The 14,226-nt window shown below is 33.7% G+C and overlaps 1 protein-coding gene across 2 annotated transcripts in view; it reads right to left on the bottom strand.

The window, feature by feature from the left end:
• LOC126879166 (coronin-7) overlaps nt 1–14,226 on the bottom strand; it is a 79,146-nt gene that overhangs the window by 41,263 nt on the left and 23,657 nt on the right. For both annotated transcript variants that reach the window (XM_050642182.1, XM_050642183.1), the window contains exons 2-3: nt 6,533–6,769; nt 1,857–2,124 (exon numbers count right to left, since the gene is read on the bottom strand). In XM_050642182.1, the coding sequence (XP_050498139.1) occupies nt 1,857–2,124; nt 6,533–6,769 (505 nt within the window). The remainder of the gene's footprint in view (nt 1–1,856; nt 2,125–6,532; nt 6,770–14,226) is intronic.

The following is a 14,226-nucleotide window of genomic DNA, read 5'->3' as shown; positions in this document are numbered from 1 at the left end:
CTAAATTTTGCGTCCAAAAACGAAAATATGCCTCATGTGGGGTTATAGAACTTACAACGGGGAAAGATTATTGGTCTTGTGGAGCAAGTAATGTTCTCATAATGACATAGCTGTAGAGCTAGGCGTAACACAGGGCGTTCTGTCCGAAACCTATGCTGGGTAACAGGAACTAGGAAAGCTCAAAAATAAAGCAAGGGAAAGTCTCCAAAAAGTAATAACGACTTGCCACGATCGTTTAATTGTCCAATCAGCTGGAAGACACCCAACCATGTCTCACCTGCAGCTCCAAATGCAGCTTTTGGAAGCTGCAGGTGTAACTGTTTCAGTTGAAAGGATAAGAAGAAGAGTTTGTGCCAAGCAGTATACAGCAGGAAACAGTTATGGGTTCCCGAGTTATCCAGGCAGCACAAGATTGATCGCCTAAATTGGTGTCTTCACCACCAAAATGGAACATTGGGAATTGACAAAATGTGCTATTTTCAGAAAAAGTCAGGATTTGTGTAAAATCAGATGACTCACGAAATCGTATACTTAGAGGTCGAGGAAGACAAGCAAGAACGAAAACTGTCAGATCTGTTAGTCACTTTACTCTTGAGCGAAATTCATATTTTTTGACATATCTCGTATACTGTTAATAAAATTTGATATCTGATGATTGAATCTTAGGTTTTAGGCTATGTAGAGCATTTTATAAAGAATAACTTTTTTCGTAAAATTGATATTAAAAAAGTTTCCCATATGGTTCCAAGTTACGCAGTATGATTAAAATTTAAAAATTATTTGTACACAGTACTTTAAAACTTTTTGCCATATCCTTGTCATACTTGGCAGAAAGTGTATGTACTGTACACCCTACTAAATTAAGATAATAAACGGTTCTAGCTACTACCAGAGGCGTACGACAGGGGATAGTGACTGGTTGACCCTTCCCAAATTCTACGCCACTGACGAAATTGCTATTTTAGTGTAATTTTTGGATTTTTCAATACTTTTTATGTAAATAATATACTCTTCACTGTGTCGTTTCATTTTTAACTTCAAAGATCTCAAAAACTAAAGACTTTATCGTTACGAATGAAGAGTATATGATTTTCATAGAAAGTATTGGAGAATTCAAAAATTTAACTAAAATAGCAATTCCGCCAGTGGCGTTGAATTTGGAAAGGGTCAACCATTCACTTTCCCCCGTCTTACGCCTGTGGTAATAGACAGAAACGTTTGTTTAACATAATTTGATAGTTTGTAGAGTACCTACACTTCCTGCCAAGTATGAAAGGGATATAAGTCGAATAGTTTAAATTGCTGAGCAAAAATAGTTTTTAAATTTTTAGATAAAACACCCTGTAACTCAGTAAAGAACCACATTTTATTTAAGTGTTTTAGGTTAAATCTTCGTATTTTGAGCTAAGGTTTCTTCAGTTACTATATGGACAATTATTAATGAAACTGTATATAAAAAAATTAATCACTTGGTTTGAGAGGGGGGGCCGATCGCCCCCCCCCCTTGGATCCGCCACTGCTACAGTCTCAAAAAAGTTCAAAAACAAAAACTAATGGCTTGGTCACGTTAGACAAAGAAATGAAAACTATGTGCGACAAAGGATAGAGCTGTTACAAGTTGATGAAAGAAGAGGTAGAGGAAAATGGAGGAGAAGATGGAAGGACTGTGTAGCGGGGTACTTGAGAGAAAAAGGTTTAGGTGAAGAAGCCACGATGGGCAGAAATAAGTGGCGAAGAAGAGTAAGGAACAGCGATACTTGAAACGGTAAAAGCTGAGGAAGAAGAATTATTATCTGCTTTTAACGATAATTCTGAAGTCCAACAATAAAAAGTGTACAAAAAAATACAATATCTACCTTTTCCTGCCAAAAACAGCATTCCCGTGTCGGCGTCGTAAAGAGGAATGAGTATTCCAGTCGAACAATCTAACTCTAAAGTCTTTTCTGGTTCTACAATATTTCGTAGGTCCCTGATAATCACTTGGCGTAGTCTTTGAGCGTCGAATCCTGTGGTGAGAATTTTGTTTTGGTCACCCAGCCATACGACCTTGGAGTCTTTGATCCCTGGATGAGAATTTGCCGACTGCACGCAGCAGTTTTCTGCTCTAGGATCCAAAATCCTAACCTGAAACATTACGTTTATGAAACCATTTTATATATAAAAAACTCTTTCTGTAAGATGACAAGAACCATATGCAGAATGAGATTTGACCACTGTCTTACACCATCATATTTATTTATTATCATCATATTTTATTTTATAAGAGTTAAAAAATGTAGGTTTTGCTATTATAAATATGCTAGTTTCATTTTGTTTCTCCGAAATACAAAAATTGGTTAAGATATGGCTGTTCAAAAATTGCATACACTCGTGATTAGTGACCCATTCAAGCTTTCTCAATTATTACCCTTTCAAAAATAAACACTTTAAACCGGTGAGACTAACAGATCATATAAAAAATAGATAGGTAAGTAAATTGTTTGTAAAGCGGTAGCGATTAATTTTATGTGGAGAGCTAAACACGGCGAGATTTTCTTGATTTTTTATAAAAAAAAGAGGGTCAACTTTATTTTGAGCGTAACTCGCTTATTTTTAATGCTAAAACTTTTGTTAACAATTAAAACAAAGCTTTTTATAAACACTTTAAAAAAGTTTAAATGGGTTTTTCCCGAAAAGTGCTTAATTTTTCGGTGATTTCACCTTGAAATATTCGATTTGGAATTAGACGAATAAGAAAGTGTTTTTCATAAGCTACTACTTTGTTTTTATTTAATTGATAGAGTTTACTGATACACCATTTTTTTGGGTTTTTTTATGAGCTACACTTTTGCTAAGGATATTTTTTTCGATAAAATATTTACTTTTTGAGTTATTTGCGAAAAACAGTCTGAAAACGTAGTTTTTTTGTCGAAAAATAAACATTTTCAATGGCAAATAACTCGAAAAGTATTGACTTACGTAAAAAACTCTATAGAACAAAAGTTGCTTAAAATCGGTCAATTTATCCATGTCCGGTCTTATCTTGAACGTATGTTTCTTCACCCTCGAGAAGGGGTGACTATCACCCCCCAAGTAACAGCAACCAACGGCAACAATTTCAACTTTGAAGTGGAGGGTAAGTAGAACCTAAATTAAAATTTTCATGCAATTCGGAGTTGCCCCTGAAAATTACACGGTATCGCCGAATTTACCGTTCATTTACTGGGCTATTAATACAGCTGATAGTCCACAATGTATTTGTGGACAGTTGGGCAATCTAATAAAGTTAATATGTTTTTAAATTCACTGTTTTCTTTGACTGATGTCCACCATCACATTAATTTAAATTATTTATTAACATTAGAAAATAATGAGTTGGTATACCGACTATTGTATAAACATATTTTAGATATTAATATTTCTTGTAAATTGTTATATGTTAAAAAAAAAAGAAAAAAGAAAAGAAAAGAAATATAAAAAAATAAAAAAAAAACAAAAAAGAAAGAAAGAAAAAATATAAAAATATAAAAAAATATAATAGAAAAAAAATATATAATAATTAAAAAAATATAAAAAAAATATGTAGATAAAAATGAATGACGAACTTGGACAGTCCATAGTAAAATAGCTTTCGAATTAAGTAGAGGGCTAAAGAAGAATGTTGCAGTTTTTGCTGTGGAACTCTGAGAACATCATTTAGAAAAAAATAAATAAAAAAAATATATTATAAAAAATTATTTAAAAAAAAATACAAAGATAATTATTTATTAGTAGAATAGGGATGTTCACTAATTTTTAAATATAGTTAAATTTAATATATTACAAGGTATATAATAACGTAACAATCATAAAACTGTTTAAAAATGTATATTTTTTAAGATAAATGAGTTCATAATGTTGATTTTCTTGGAGGCTAGAAAAACGGTACCCTGCAGCGAGGCTACGGTCTGTGACGTCAGCAGTCGTAACGTCTTTGATCGACGACTAGTTTTGTATACTTATTTACTCAGTGTATTTGAATGTGCGCAGTTTTTTACGTATTTAATTATTAAAAATAAAGCCAAATAAGTGGTGTTTTGTTCCTGGGTGTGTAAATACATCAAAAAACAGTTCTGACAAGATTTTTATTACCGTTCCAGCCAATTTAAAACAGAAAAAGAAATGGTTTGTTGCAGCTAGAACTTAAAATAACTAACTTAAAGAACTAACTTAATAAAATAAACATTATAGAAGTTTTGCAGAGACTTTCGGCCCTTGGTAATAATGTAATTGTTCTTTCTGCATTTACATTTTTCAAAAATACTTATTAGTTTTCTCAGGATTCGAAAAAAATGAATGAATTTAAATAGCATTGGACCAAGATTTTGCACCTACCCCCTTAAAGAGTAAATGAAAAAGTTTCGGGACCTCAAATTTGTATTCCTTAAACTGGGATATTCCTAAAAACGGGATTCTAATAATACATACAGTAAAAGGAAACCTTGAAATAACTACATGTGGATGTAGGTATGACTTTATATTATATTAAAATCATTAATAATTTAGTGAAAAGATTGGTTGAAATGAAAATGTATAATACCCACGTTCAAAAATATTTTTTACCTTGGAACAGTTGTCAACTCGAAATACGAAACAACCGAAATAAGATCTAGAGTTGAAAAGGACATAGTAACATTTAACAACATGCATGAGAAATATTTTCACCCATTGCGACATAATATCTCTCCCACTAAAAATGCGGCTGCTAAAATGTTATTATTTCCGGTCTTGCTATATGGCGCAGAGGCCTGGACAATAATAGAAACATTAATGAAAAAGCTAGAAGCATTCGAGATGTGGGTGTACCCACGTATCCTCAAAATATCCTGGGCGACCCACACAAACGTACAGGTATTACGTCGAATGGGAAAACAAAAAGAAATCTCTTTTACAATTAAGAAACGAAATCTTAAATATTTCGGTCATATCATGAGGCATGATAAATATCGTATACTCCAACTGATAACGCAAGGTAAAATAGAGAGCAAACGCGGACCCGGAAGAAAAGACACTCATGACTTAAAAACTTACTCCAATGATTTGGACAAAAATCGATCGAGTTATTCAGAAACGCCTCAAATGAAATTAAAATTGCCATGATGATAGCCAACGTCCACAACGGACAAGGCACATGAAGAAGAATAAAAATATTTTTAATACACCTAACCAAGGTAAAGTAATAACCAGCCAATGTATGTATACAATATGCATGCGTACAATGCATGCATACAACTTTCTCTATTTTTTTTTGTGGAGTATTAAGCATTTATTTTTTTAGCTTAAAGAAGACATGGAAAATTATATGGAATATACACTCAGTAAAGCTGTGGTAGATTTATTTTTTTACAAGATGCCAATAAATCATACACCATTGTTACATCTACACTCCAGTCGGTAGTTTATACGAATCGGCTTTCTGAAAACCTTCTTCCCTTTTATTTGTTTATTTTTGTAAAACCCAAAATATGTCCTTACAAACAGTCTATCCACTTTAAACTAAACAAATTCACTATAAAACTCCACTTTAACCCTGATAAAACAAGAAGAGAACAAAATAAAATGACCTGAAACGTCAAACAGGTAAACAGTAACACTATGAGAATGGCGCGCGCTTGGGGTATGCAACTAGTGACGTCAGGCCAATAGAGAAGCGTTCTTGAAATTTAAAATAATGCTAGATTTCTAATAAAGATTTTTTATAGAAAGGCTTTTTCAATTTTGTTGAAATTTTGGACAATTATTCCTAGGGTGTTTCTTAATCGTTTTACATGTTTAAAATGACTTTTTAATTTTTTGTGAACATCCCTATTGTTTATTAGAGATTAATATTAGTATTAGTTTTAGGATAAGATACGAAAAAATGACTAATAAAATAAAAAATAGTAAAATTGGCGAATGGATTTAGTGTCCGCAGTCATATAAAGCCAAAAAAACAACAACACTCTCTACAAAATAAATATATTTTTACCCAAGGGCTAATCCGGATAAATTTTTTTTAGTGTTTTTTTGTTTGGGGGCCATAGAGCTTCGTTTATTTCTATCTTCGTATTTTATTTCAAGAGTATATTTTTATGGTTTTGTTTTTGTCAAGAGTACTTTATAATTGCTTCCTACGCTGATATAATTACGGCTTTTTTTCATTTTCTTTTCTGATAACGTTTCTATAAAGGGCCGTTAAGATAGGCATAATGCTCTCATTCCCAGAATTCCATTTTTTTTTATACTTCTTTAGGCACGATTAGGAACAAACGTTTGTTATTTAAACAAAAAGACAGCAAATACAAAATAAGTGATTAATGTGATCGTTCAAGGGGATTCTTTCATTTTCCCGACTGTATATTTATTGTTTGTTACAAGTTTGTTCCTGTTAGAAAATAAAGTCCAGTTCCAGTAAAAGTGCAGCATAGAAGTACATATCGGTGTTTTTGATCATAATCTGCTCAGGTCTGTAGAATTTATCAATTATTATTGTCTAAATGGTAAAAACTATCACGATTTTTGGTATCATACTCACTTGTTTATCTTTTGCCGATGTAGCCAGCAAAGTACCATCCCTTTTCCAGCTCACCGACTGGATCACTTCTGATGGGTCTGAGTTGGAAAATATCTCTTGTTCAGTCATTAAGTCCCACAGAGTGAGTGTGGTGAAAGATGTGGAATGCAACAAAAAATCTGCAGTGGGGTGGAAACCGACGATTTCAACTCTACGTTGCTTGTGGGAAAAAGTGGATTCGGGATTGCTAAGAGATTCCTGAAAGAAAAAAAATGATATTAGAAAACTTTGTATAAGAAAATATATTTCAAAAATTCACAAGGAAAAAGTTTTCCTGTAGTTGGCTGTATACCATGTAATACAAAAAACAGTAAAATCCTTTATAAAAGGTACATTTAAAATCCCTCAAAAGGGCTACATCAAAATCACATAACTAGTTTTCGACTGGTTTACCAGTCATCATCAGTACTTACCTAAAATGAATATAACCTGGTAAAATAATGCAAAGATATTAAAATTTTGACTAGGGTTAAGAAAAGTTATAGGTTATACTCACGTGCAATGTACATGCTAACCACCATGATATTATTTAACAAAAATATGTGGGTCAAAGCCCAGTAAAAGTAGTCTGTCAAGGAAACATTGGTTTAAAATGCTATATTAAGCGTGGATTTTTAAAATATTTTTCTAATCTGCCCCAGGTAACATCTGAGCTGTGGATTTGACTTGTTCACATGGTGAAAGTATGACAGCAAGTGACAATGAAATGGATAGAGACCCCCGAACGATGACAAGACAGAAATGATAGTTCCACAGGAAGTTGAAAATTAAGCTGTCATATTTAAAGACTATGGTGTACAGCTTGTTAAATCACTCAATAAGCTGGTGGAACGCGCAAAAAAAAGTTTGATATAGGTGCCAGTTCACAGGAGAATTGCAGGAAATGAGGAAGCTAACAGTCTCGCAAAAGAAGGAACTAATTAATACGCCATTCCAAGGTCCAGAACCCTTCTGTAAACTATCGAAAAGCCACATCAGAGAGGAAGTCTGGATCTGAGAACTCAATTAACTACAACTATATTGGGTTGATGATATTAAAAGAGTAGCCGGAACGAATTGGAAATATGTTGCTCAGGATAGAGACCGATGGAAGGAGTTGGGAGAGGCCTATGTCCAAACGTGGACGATAGAAGGCTAAGAAGAAGAAGATTGGTCTATCACACCAAAACAAAGGCAAGCAAAAGGCTCATAAAAGTGTCGACTACTGCAACGAACCGCCTTCTCGAAATGAGTAAGAAAGATATAAAAATGGTCATTGGCCGTCCCATTGTTCACTGCCGTCTGAGATATCATCTCAAAAAAATGGGCAAATCAGATCGTGAGAACTGTCGTTTCTGTGACAACAAAAAAGAAACGGCAGAACATATGCAGTAAAATCCACGAATATATGGGTCATTCTACGAAAGAGTGGTAATTTGAGATATCTATTGTTATATTTCTATTTGATATGAAAATTAAAATTTGATAATTATAGACAAAATTCAATTTAATATAAAATATTTTCAATTTTCTCAACCACGGGCATATAAATTTAGAACAACCTGTATACAACAAATTGTTATATTTAATTTTAAGAAGTGATTAAATAAGACTCAAGTGAAATCGTTAAAAGGTCATTAAAATTTGTATATAGTAGAAAGTAATTTTAGAATGGGAATTAACTATTTTCTTTGAAATCCATTAAGCATATTTAGAAAGTTTAAAAATTGGTTTTGAGGAATACTGCGAATGAGAGTTGGTGGTGGAATTTTGGTTTGTGAATCTGGAAGGGATATTTAGAAAGTAGGGAATGAATGAGAAATAGAGATCAGAATGTTAGGAGCTGTCGAGAAGTGAAGTCGAGTAGTAGACGGTAGTGTACGGAGAGTGAGAAAGCCGGTGTAGTTCCGTGAGTGTGGATTATCGATCGTAGAACGAGAGGTAGGCCAGGTTGAGAGTAAAAGAACCTCCTTGAGCCAAGAGTTCCCGGTAGCTGATTGCAGTTTCGAAAAAGGTAGAACACAGCATCACGACAGAAGCAGGAAACGAGAGCTATACGAGCTAGTTTCAGAGGAGAACATTACTGGAAGCCAGGACGAGGTTTTGATTGCAGCCAAGGATAGCAGGAAACGGGTCTTGTGTGAAGACATTCTCAGAGCACCAGAAAAAGGTCAGTCTCATTTGTTTGGACATGAATGTATGGGTTTTTCGTATTAAATACCACATTTAAAATTGAAGAAACATAATCAATAATATCAGAAAAGCTTCATCAAACTTAAATAGAATTGTTGCTAATAAATCATAATAGTTAAATGTTAATAAAAACTTTCAATTGGAAACAAAAAGGAAATAAGATTCCCATGTGTAAATGTTATGTTTAAGAATAATAAGATATAGCAAATATTAAGCAGTGATTGCCATTTAAATAAAATAAACAATATTTTGATTACAATTGTAACCCATATGTGTTATTATTTTACTCTTTTCTTTCCTATCCCGATTAGGAACCATTAAGAAATACTTAGAAGCCACGTATGTAAGTACTTAATTTTATAAAAAGCCCTGAGATTGAAAACACATTGATATGTGATCTGGTAAATTAATTAGATTAGTATTAAAGCATTGATTAAATTAAATGACATATAAAAATATTATCTCATATCAATAATCAAGATCACATCAACTGTCGTCCAACGTGGAGGGCATTGTAAAGTATTTCTAGTGGCAAATTTGAAGGATAGAAAGAGTAAAGCCGGTATTTGAAAATTTATATGCCTGTGGTAAAAAGTGAGATACTTACATTTGATAACATAAAATTTTAGATCTCTTTAGGTACAAATTTTACATAACTGATTTAATATTTTATTTTTACGATATTTACATTTGATATATTTATTGACAATTTATAATATTTGGGTGAGAAAAAGTCGTCTTGGTAACATACTAGTAAAATTTCATATTTGGCGGGGACAGTACTTCTTGAAAACAAATGTCTGTGACAAGAAGCCAAAGCAAAGACAACAAAAAACAAAAAGAACATTCAAATCAAGAGAATAATTCAGACCAAGAAGATATTTTAGACACGACAATCATGGCATCAGAACAGCAAGAATTATCAGGAATAGATAAATTATTACAAATGATGCAACTCCAGTCACAAAGAATAGAACAAAAAATGGATAAAAATCAGGAGGAAACAAAACAAGCAATGGAGAAAAATCAGGAAGAAACATCAAAGAAAATGGATAAAGTGGATCAAAAAATGGATGAAACACAACAAAAAATGGATGAAACACAACAAAAAATAGATGAAACACAACAAAAATTGGATCAAAAAATGGATGAAACACAACAGAAAATGGATGAAACAAAAAGAATAATGCAAGAAAATCTGAAGGAAACAAAACAAGCCATAGAAGAGAACAACAAGAAAATGGAGGAACGCATAGAAAAGTATGAAATGAAAATTAAGGATCACATGAAAGAACAAGAAATGAAAATTCAAAATAAAATAAAGGAGATAACGAATTGCCAGAAAAAAGAAATGGAAAGTTTGGAAAACAAGTTGCAAAACGCTATTCAAGCAGACATAGAAGAAGTGGAAAGAAAGATTGCGGAAATCAATACTCAACAGAATGTCGGAGAAAGAAGAGAAATGATTATACATAGCACAGATGACGTGAAGATAAGGTTTGGCGGGGATGTAAGAAGATTACACCCAGTGCCGTTCATAAATAGCCTGAAAAAGAAAATACAGCATATCGGAAATTTCGAAACAGCAAAAGAAACTATCAGAAACCATCTCAAATATGAAGCAAGCCTATGGTTCGATAGTAAAGAAGAAGAATTCGGCAATTGGCAACAATTTGAACAAAAATTTTTGAATTATTTCTGGGGAAAAGTCCAACAATTGGAAATTAACAAGGAATTGCAAAATGGGAAATACCATGATAGGATGGGGGTATCAGAAAGGACATATGCTTTACAAATCTACAATAATGCAAAGCATTTACAATATAATTACTCATCGGAACAATTAGTCGAACTGATTGCAAGACATTTCGAGGAAACGCTGGAAGACCATATCACATTGCAAAATTACAAAGACATAGATAGTTTATGCCAATTCCTACAAATAAGAGAATCACGTCTAAGAGAAAGAAAATCAAGAAGGTCGCGAGAAGATTACAGGCCCCGAGAAACACAGGATTACAGAGATAGAAATCAAAATAGGAGGGACTATACAAGACGAGATTTTAATCCCAGAAGGGAAAACGAAAATAGAGACAACGGAAGAGGAAATTATGAACAAAGAAATAGGCAATGGAATGAGGATAGAAATCGAGAATACCAGAATAGAAACACCACACGCTCAAATCAAGAAAACAGAAATAATGGTAGACAAAATGAACAGGGATATCGAGAAAACCGAAACAGATCCGACAGACCAAGAGAAAATAGAAGAGAAGTAAATAATACCCAGACAGATGAATATGACGGAGAGAGACAGTATGACGAAAATATAAACAACGATGAGCAACCGGCGTCTTTTCACGACGGCGCTCACTAAAAACCAAAAATCAAACAGGAATCTTTTGTCACCCCAAGGAGTTTATTAAATTGGCAGGAAACAACGAAAAGAAAAATGGAGTTAATTTAAAATTTGTGGATGGATTTATCAACGAGAAACCAATTAAAATTATGATAGACACTGGATCTGAAATAACATTGGTCAACAGAAAACTAATAGAAGAAGTTAACTTAACAAATTTAATTTACAAAATACCTAGGGTAAATTTAGTGGGCGCAAACAAACGGACATTGGCAACTATAAATGAAGGCATACGAGTAATGGTACGACTGGGTAAGAATATGTATGCACTACAATGTGTAATAATGCCAAACATGTCACATGACATGATAGTAGGAGTTGACGAATTGGCAGAAAAACATGTAGTGATAGATTTTAAAAATAATACGATGAAACTAACAGAAGAAAAAGAAAAAGAACAGGACAAGGAACATGAGAAACAAAATACGGACGAATCAGGTAAAGAACAAACAGTGGAAATGAATTTGGCAGCGAAGCAAGGACAAAGAAAAAAAAGGAGAAAAGGTCAGAAAAAGATAAAAGAAAATGAAACCTGTGGCTCCTCAAAAGAAGAGTTGAGCCCAGAAGAAGAAAATTTGGGAGTATCAGAAACAAAGGAAACCTGGGATTCCTCAAAAGAAGAGACGAGCTCAGGAGAAGAAGAAATAAAGCAAAAAAATGAAAGAGAAAAGAATATGATTGAAACAGTCGTATTTGAAGAGGAGGTATATGCAAACGAGGATGCAGAATGCACGGTAAACATGTGTGAAGAATCTGAAAAAAAAGACAGAAAATTGATATGTGGAGAAGGGAAAGAAAAGGAATTGCGGTTGATGTTAAGAAACTACGAAAATTTGATCAATGAGGAAAACAGAGTGGCGAAAAAGTACGAACATTCATTTGAGGTGAAAAACTTGGGAAATTTTCGATCAAAGACCTACCCGATTCCATACAAGTATCGACAAGAGGTGAAAGAAGAAATAAATAAAATGTTGGAAGATCAAATCATCGAAAGATGTGATTCACCGTATGTTAACCCGATTGTGATAGTAAAGAAAAGCAATGGAGAATTGAGATTATGTTTAGATGCCAGGAATATCAACCAGCACACTGTATCACAATATGAATCACCCCTAAACATCGAGGCCATTTTTGGAAGAATCACCGGGTCACACATATTTTCGAAAATTGACTTAAAACACAGTTTTTGGTTGATACCGTTAGCTGAAAAGTGTAGAAACTACACCGCTTTTTCTATTGATGGTATTGTCTACCGGTTTAAGGTAGTGCCATTTGGATTGCAGAGTGCTTGTGCTGCACTCGTCCGAGCTCTACATACCATTTTGAATCGCCATGAAGATTTCATAGTTCATTATATCGATGATTTATTAATTTTTTCACAAGATACTCAGAGTCATCTGGAACACATAGAAATAATTCTGAAAGAATTGGACACAGCGGGATTGAAATTAAACATTGAAAAATGTCAATTTTTTCAAAAAGAAGTCATTTATTTGGGTTTTCAATTGGACACCAAAACAGTAAGATTAGCCGAAGACAGAGTCAAGCTCATAGATGAATACCCAAGACCAACGAATTTGAAAACATTGAGAGGTTTTCTTGGCACGATAAATTATTTTAAAAAGCTGATTCCCGATTTGAGCCAAAAGGAAATCCCTCTGATAAAATTGCTTAAAAAAGGAATAAAATGGAATTGGAAAGAAGAACAGGAGGAAGCTTTCGAAACATTAAAACGAGAATTCGCAAAAGGAACGAAAATATACCACCCCATTTACAATTTACCTTTTATACTCCGAACTGATGCGTCCATACAAAAATTTGCAGGAGTTCTGTCTCAAATACAAAACGACCAAGAAGTGCCGATATGTTTTATATCTCGAGTGACTAAAACACATGAGAGAAAATATAGTGTTACAGAATTGGAGTTTGCCAGTGTACTATATTGCGTAAACAAATTGAGGTTTTACTTATTGGGAGCAAAATTCACAATCGAAACAGACCATGCAGCTTTAGTACATATCATGAAGAATAGATTAGTAAATAATAGAATACATAGAGGCATTCTATTATTACAGGAGTATGATTTTGAGTTCCGATATATAAAAGGGAAAGACAACATAATAGCCGACGCTCTAACACGGGATGAGGACACCGGAAAAAAGGAAACAATTACTCTACAGGTGGGACTAAATAGATTAATACAAGAAGAAGGGATATATTCGTTAAATGAGATAAGGACAAACCAGGAAGACCTAGAGGAAAGAGAAAAAAGAAGAGCGGAAGTAGAAAATAACATATATTTTAAGAGAATAGACGGAAAGGAACTATATTTAGTGACACAGACATTGGCCGAAAAGATAATAAAGAAATTACATGAGGACAATGGGCATATCGGTAGCAGAAAAGTTTGGCTCGTTTTTAGGGAAAATTACATCAGCCGACAGGATTACCGCATTGCAAAGGAAATTACCCAGAAGTGCGATGTATGTCAAAAGTATAAGAGTCGGAATTTCAAAAACGAAAATGTTGCCAAAAATATTGAAGCCCGAAACAAACTAGACATTGTAGCAATAGATATGTTAAGCGATCTAATTATGACCACTAAAAGGAACAAACATATTCTGGTAATGGTGGATGTGTTTTCAAAATACGTAAAATTATATAGTTGCCGCACCACAAAGGGGGAAGAAATATTAAGAAAAATCGACAATTTTATAGCCATAGTAGGAACACCAAAAAAGATTCTACTGGACAATGCAACGTATTTCCGAAATGATCGTTTCAAGGGACAACTTCGAGAACGAGGAATAGAGACAAATTTTGTCAGCATCAGGCATCCACAGAGTAATCCTTCGGAACGATTCATACAGGAAGTGACGAAATTTCTTCGCATTGCAACAGATGGTCAACATCGCCACTGGGACAGGAAAATGGTGGAAATAGAAAGGTATCTAAATACAATTCCGAGCACAGTAACAAAAGAGACCCCAGAATACATCATGAAGGGTGTACTGCCGATAAGGCCATGGGAAGACCAAGAGCCAAAAGAATATCAACAGGTGAT

The sequence above is a fragment of the Diabrotica virgifera genome, chromosome 1 (genome assembly GCF_917563875.1).
Source record: "Diabrotica virgifera virgifera chromosome 1, PGI_DIABVI_V3a".
NCBI lineage: Eukaryota > Metazoa > Arthropoda > Insecta > Coleoptera > Chrysomelidae > Diabrotica > Diabrotica virgifera.
This window is presented reverse-complemented; position numbering and strand designations above follow the sequence as displayed.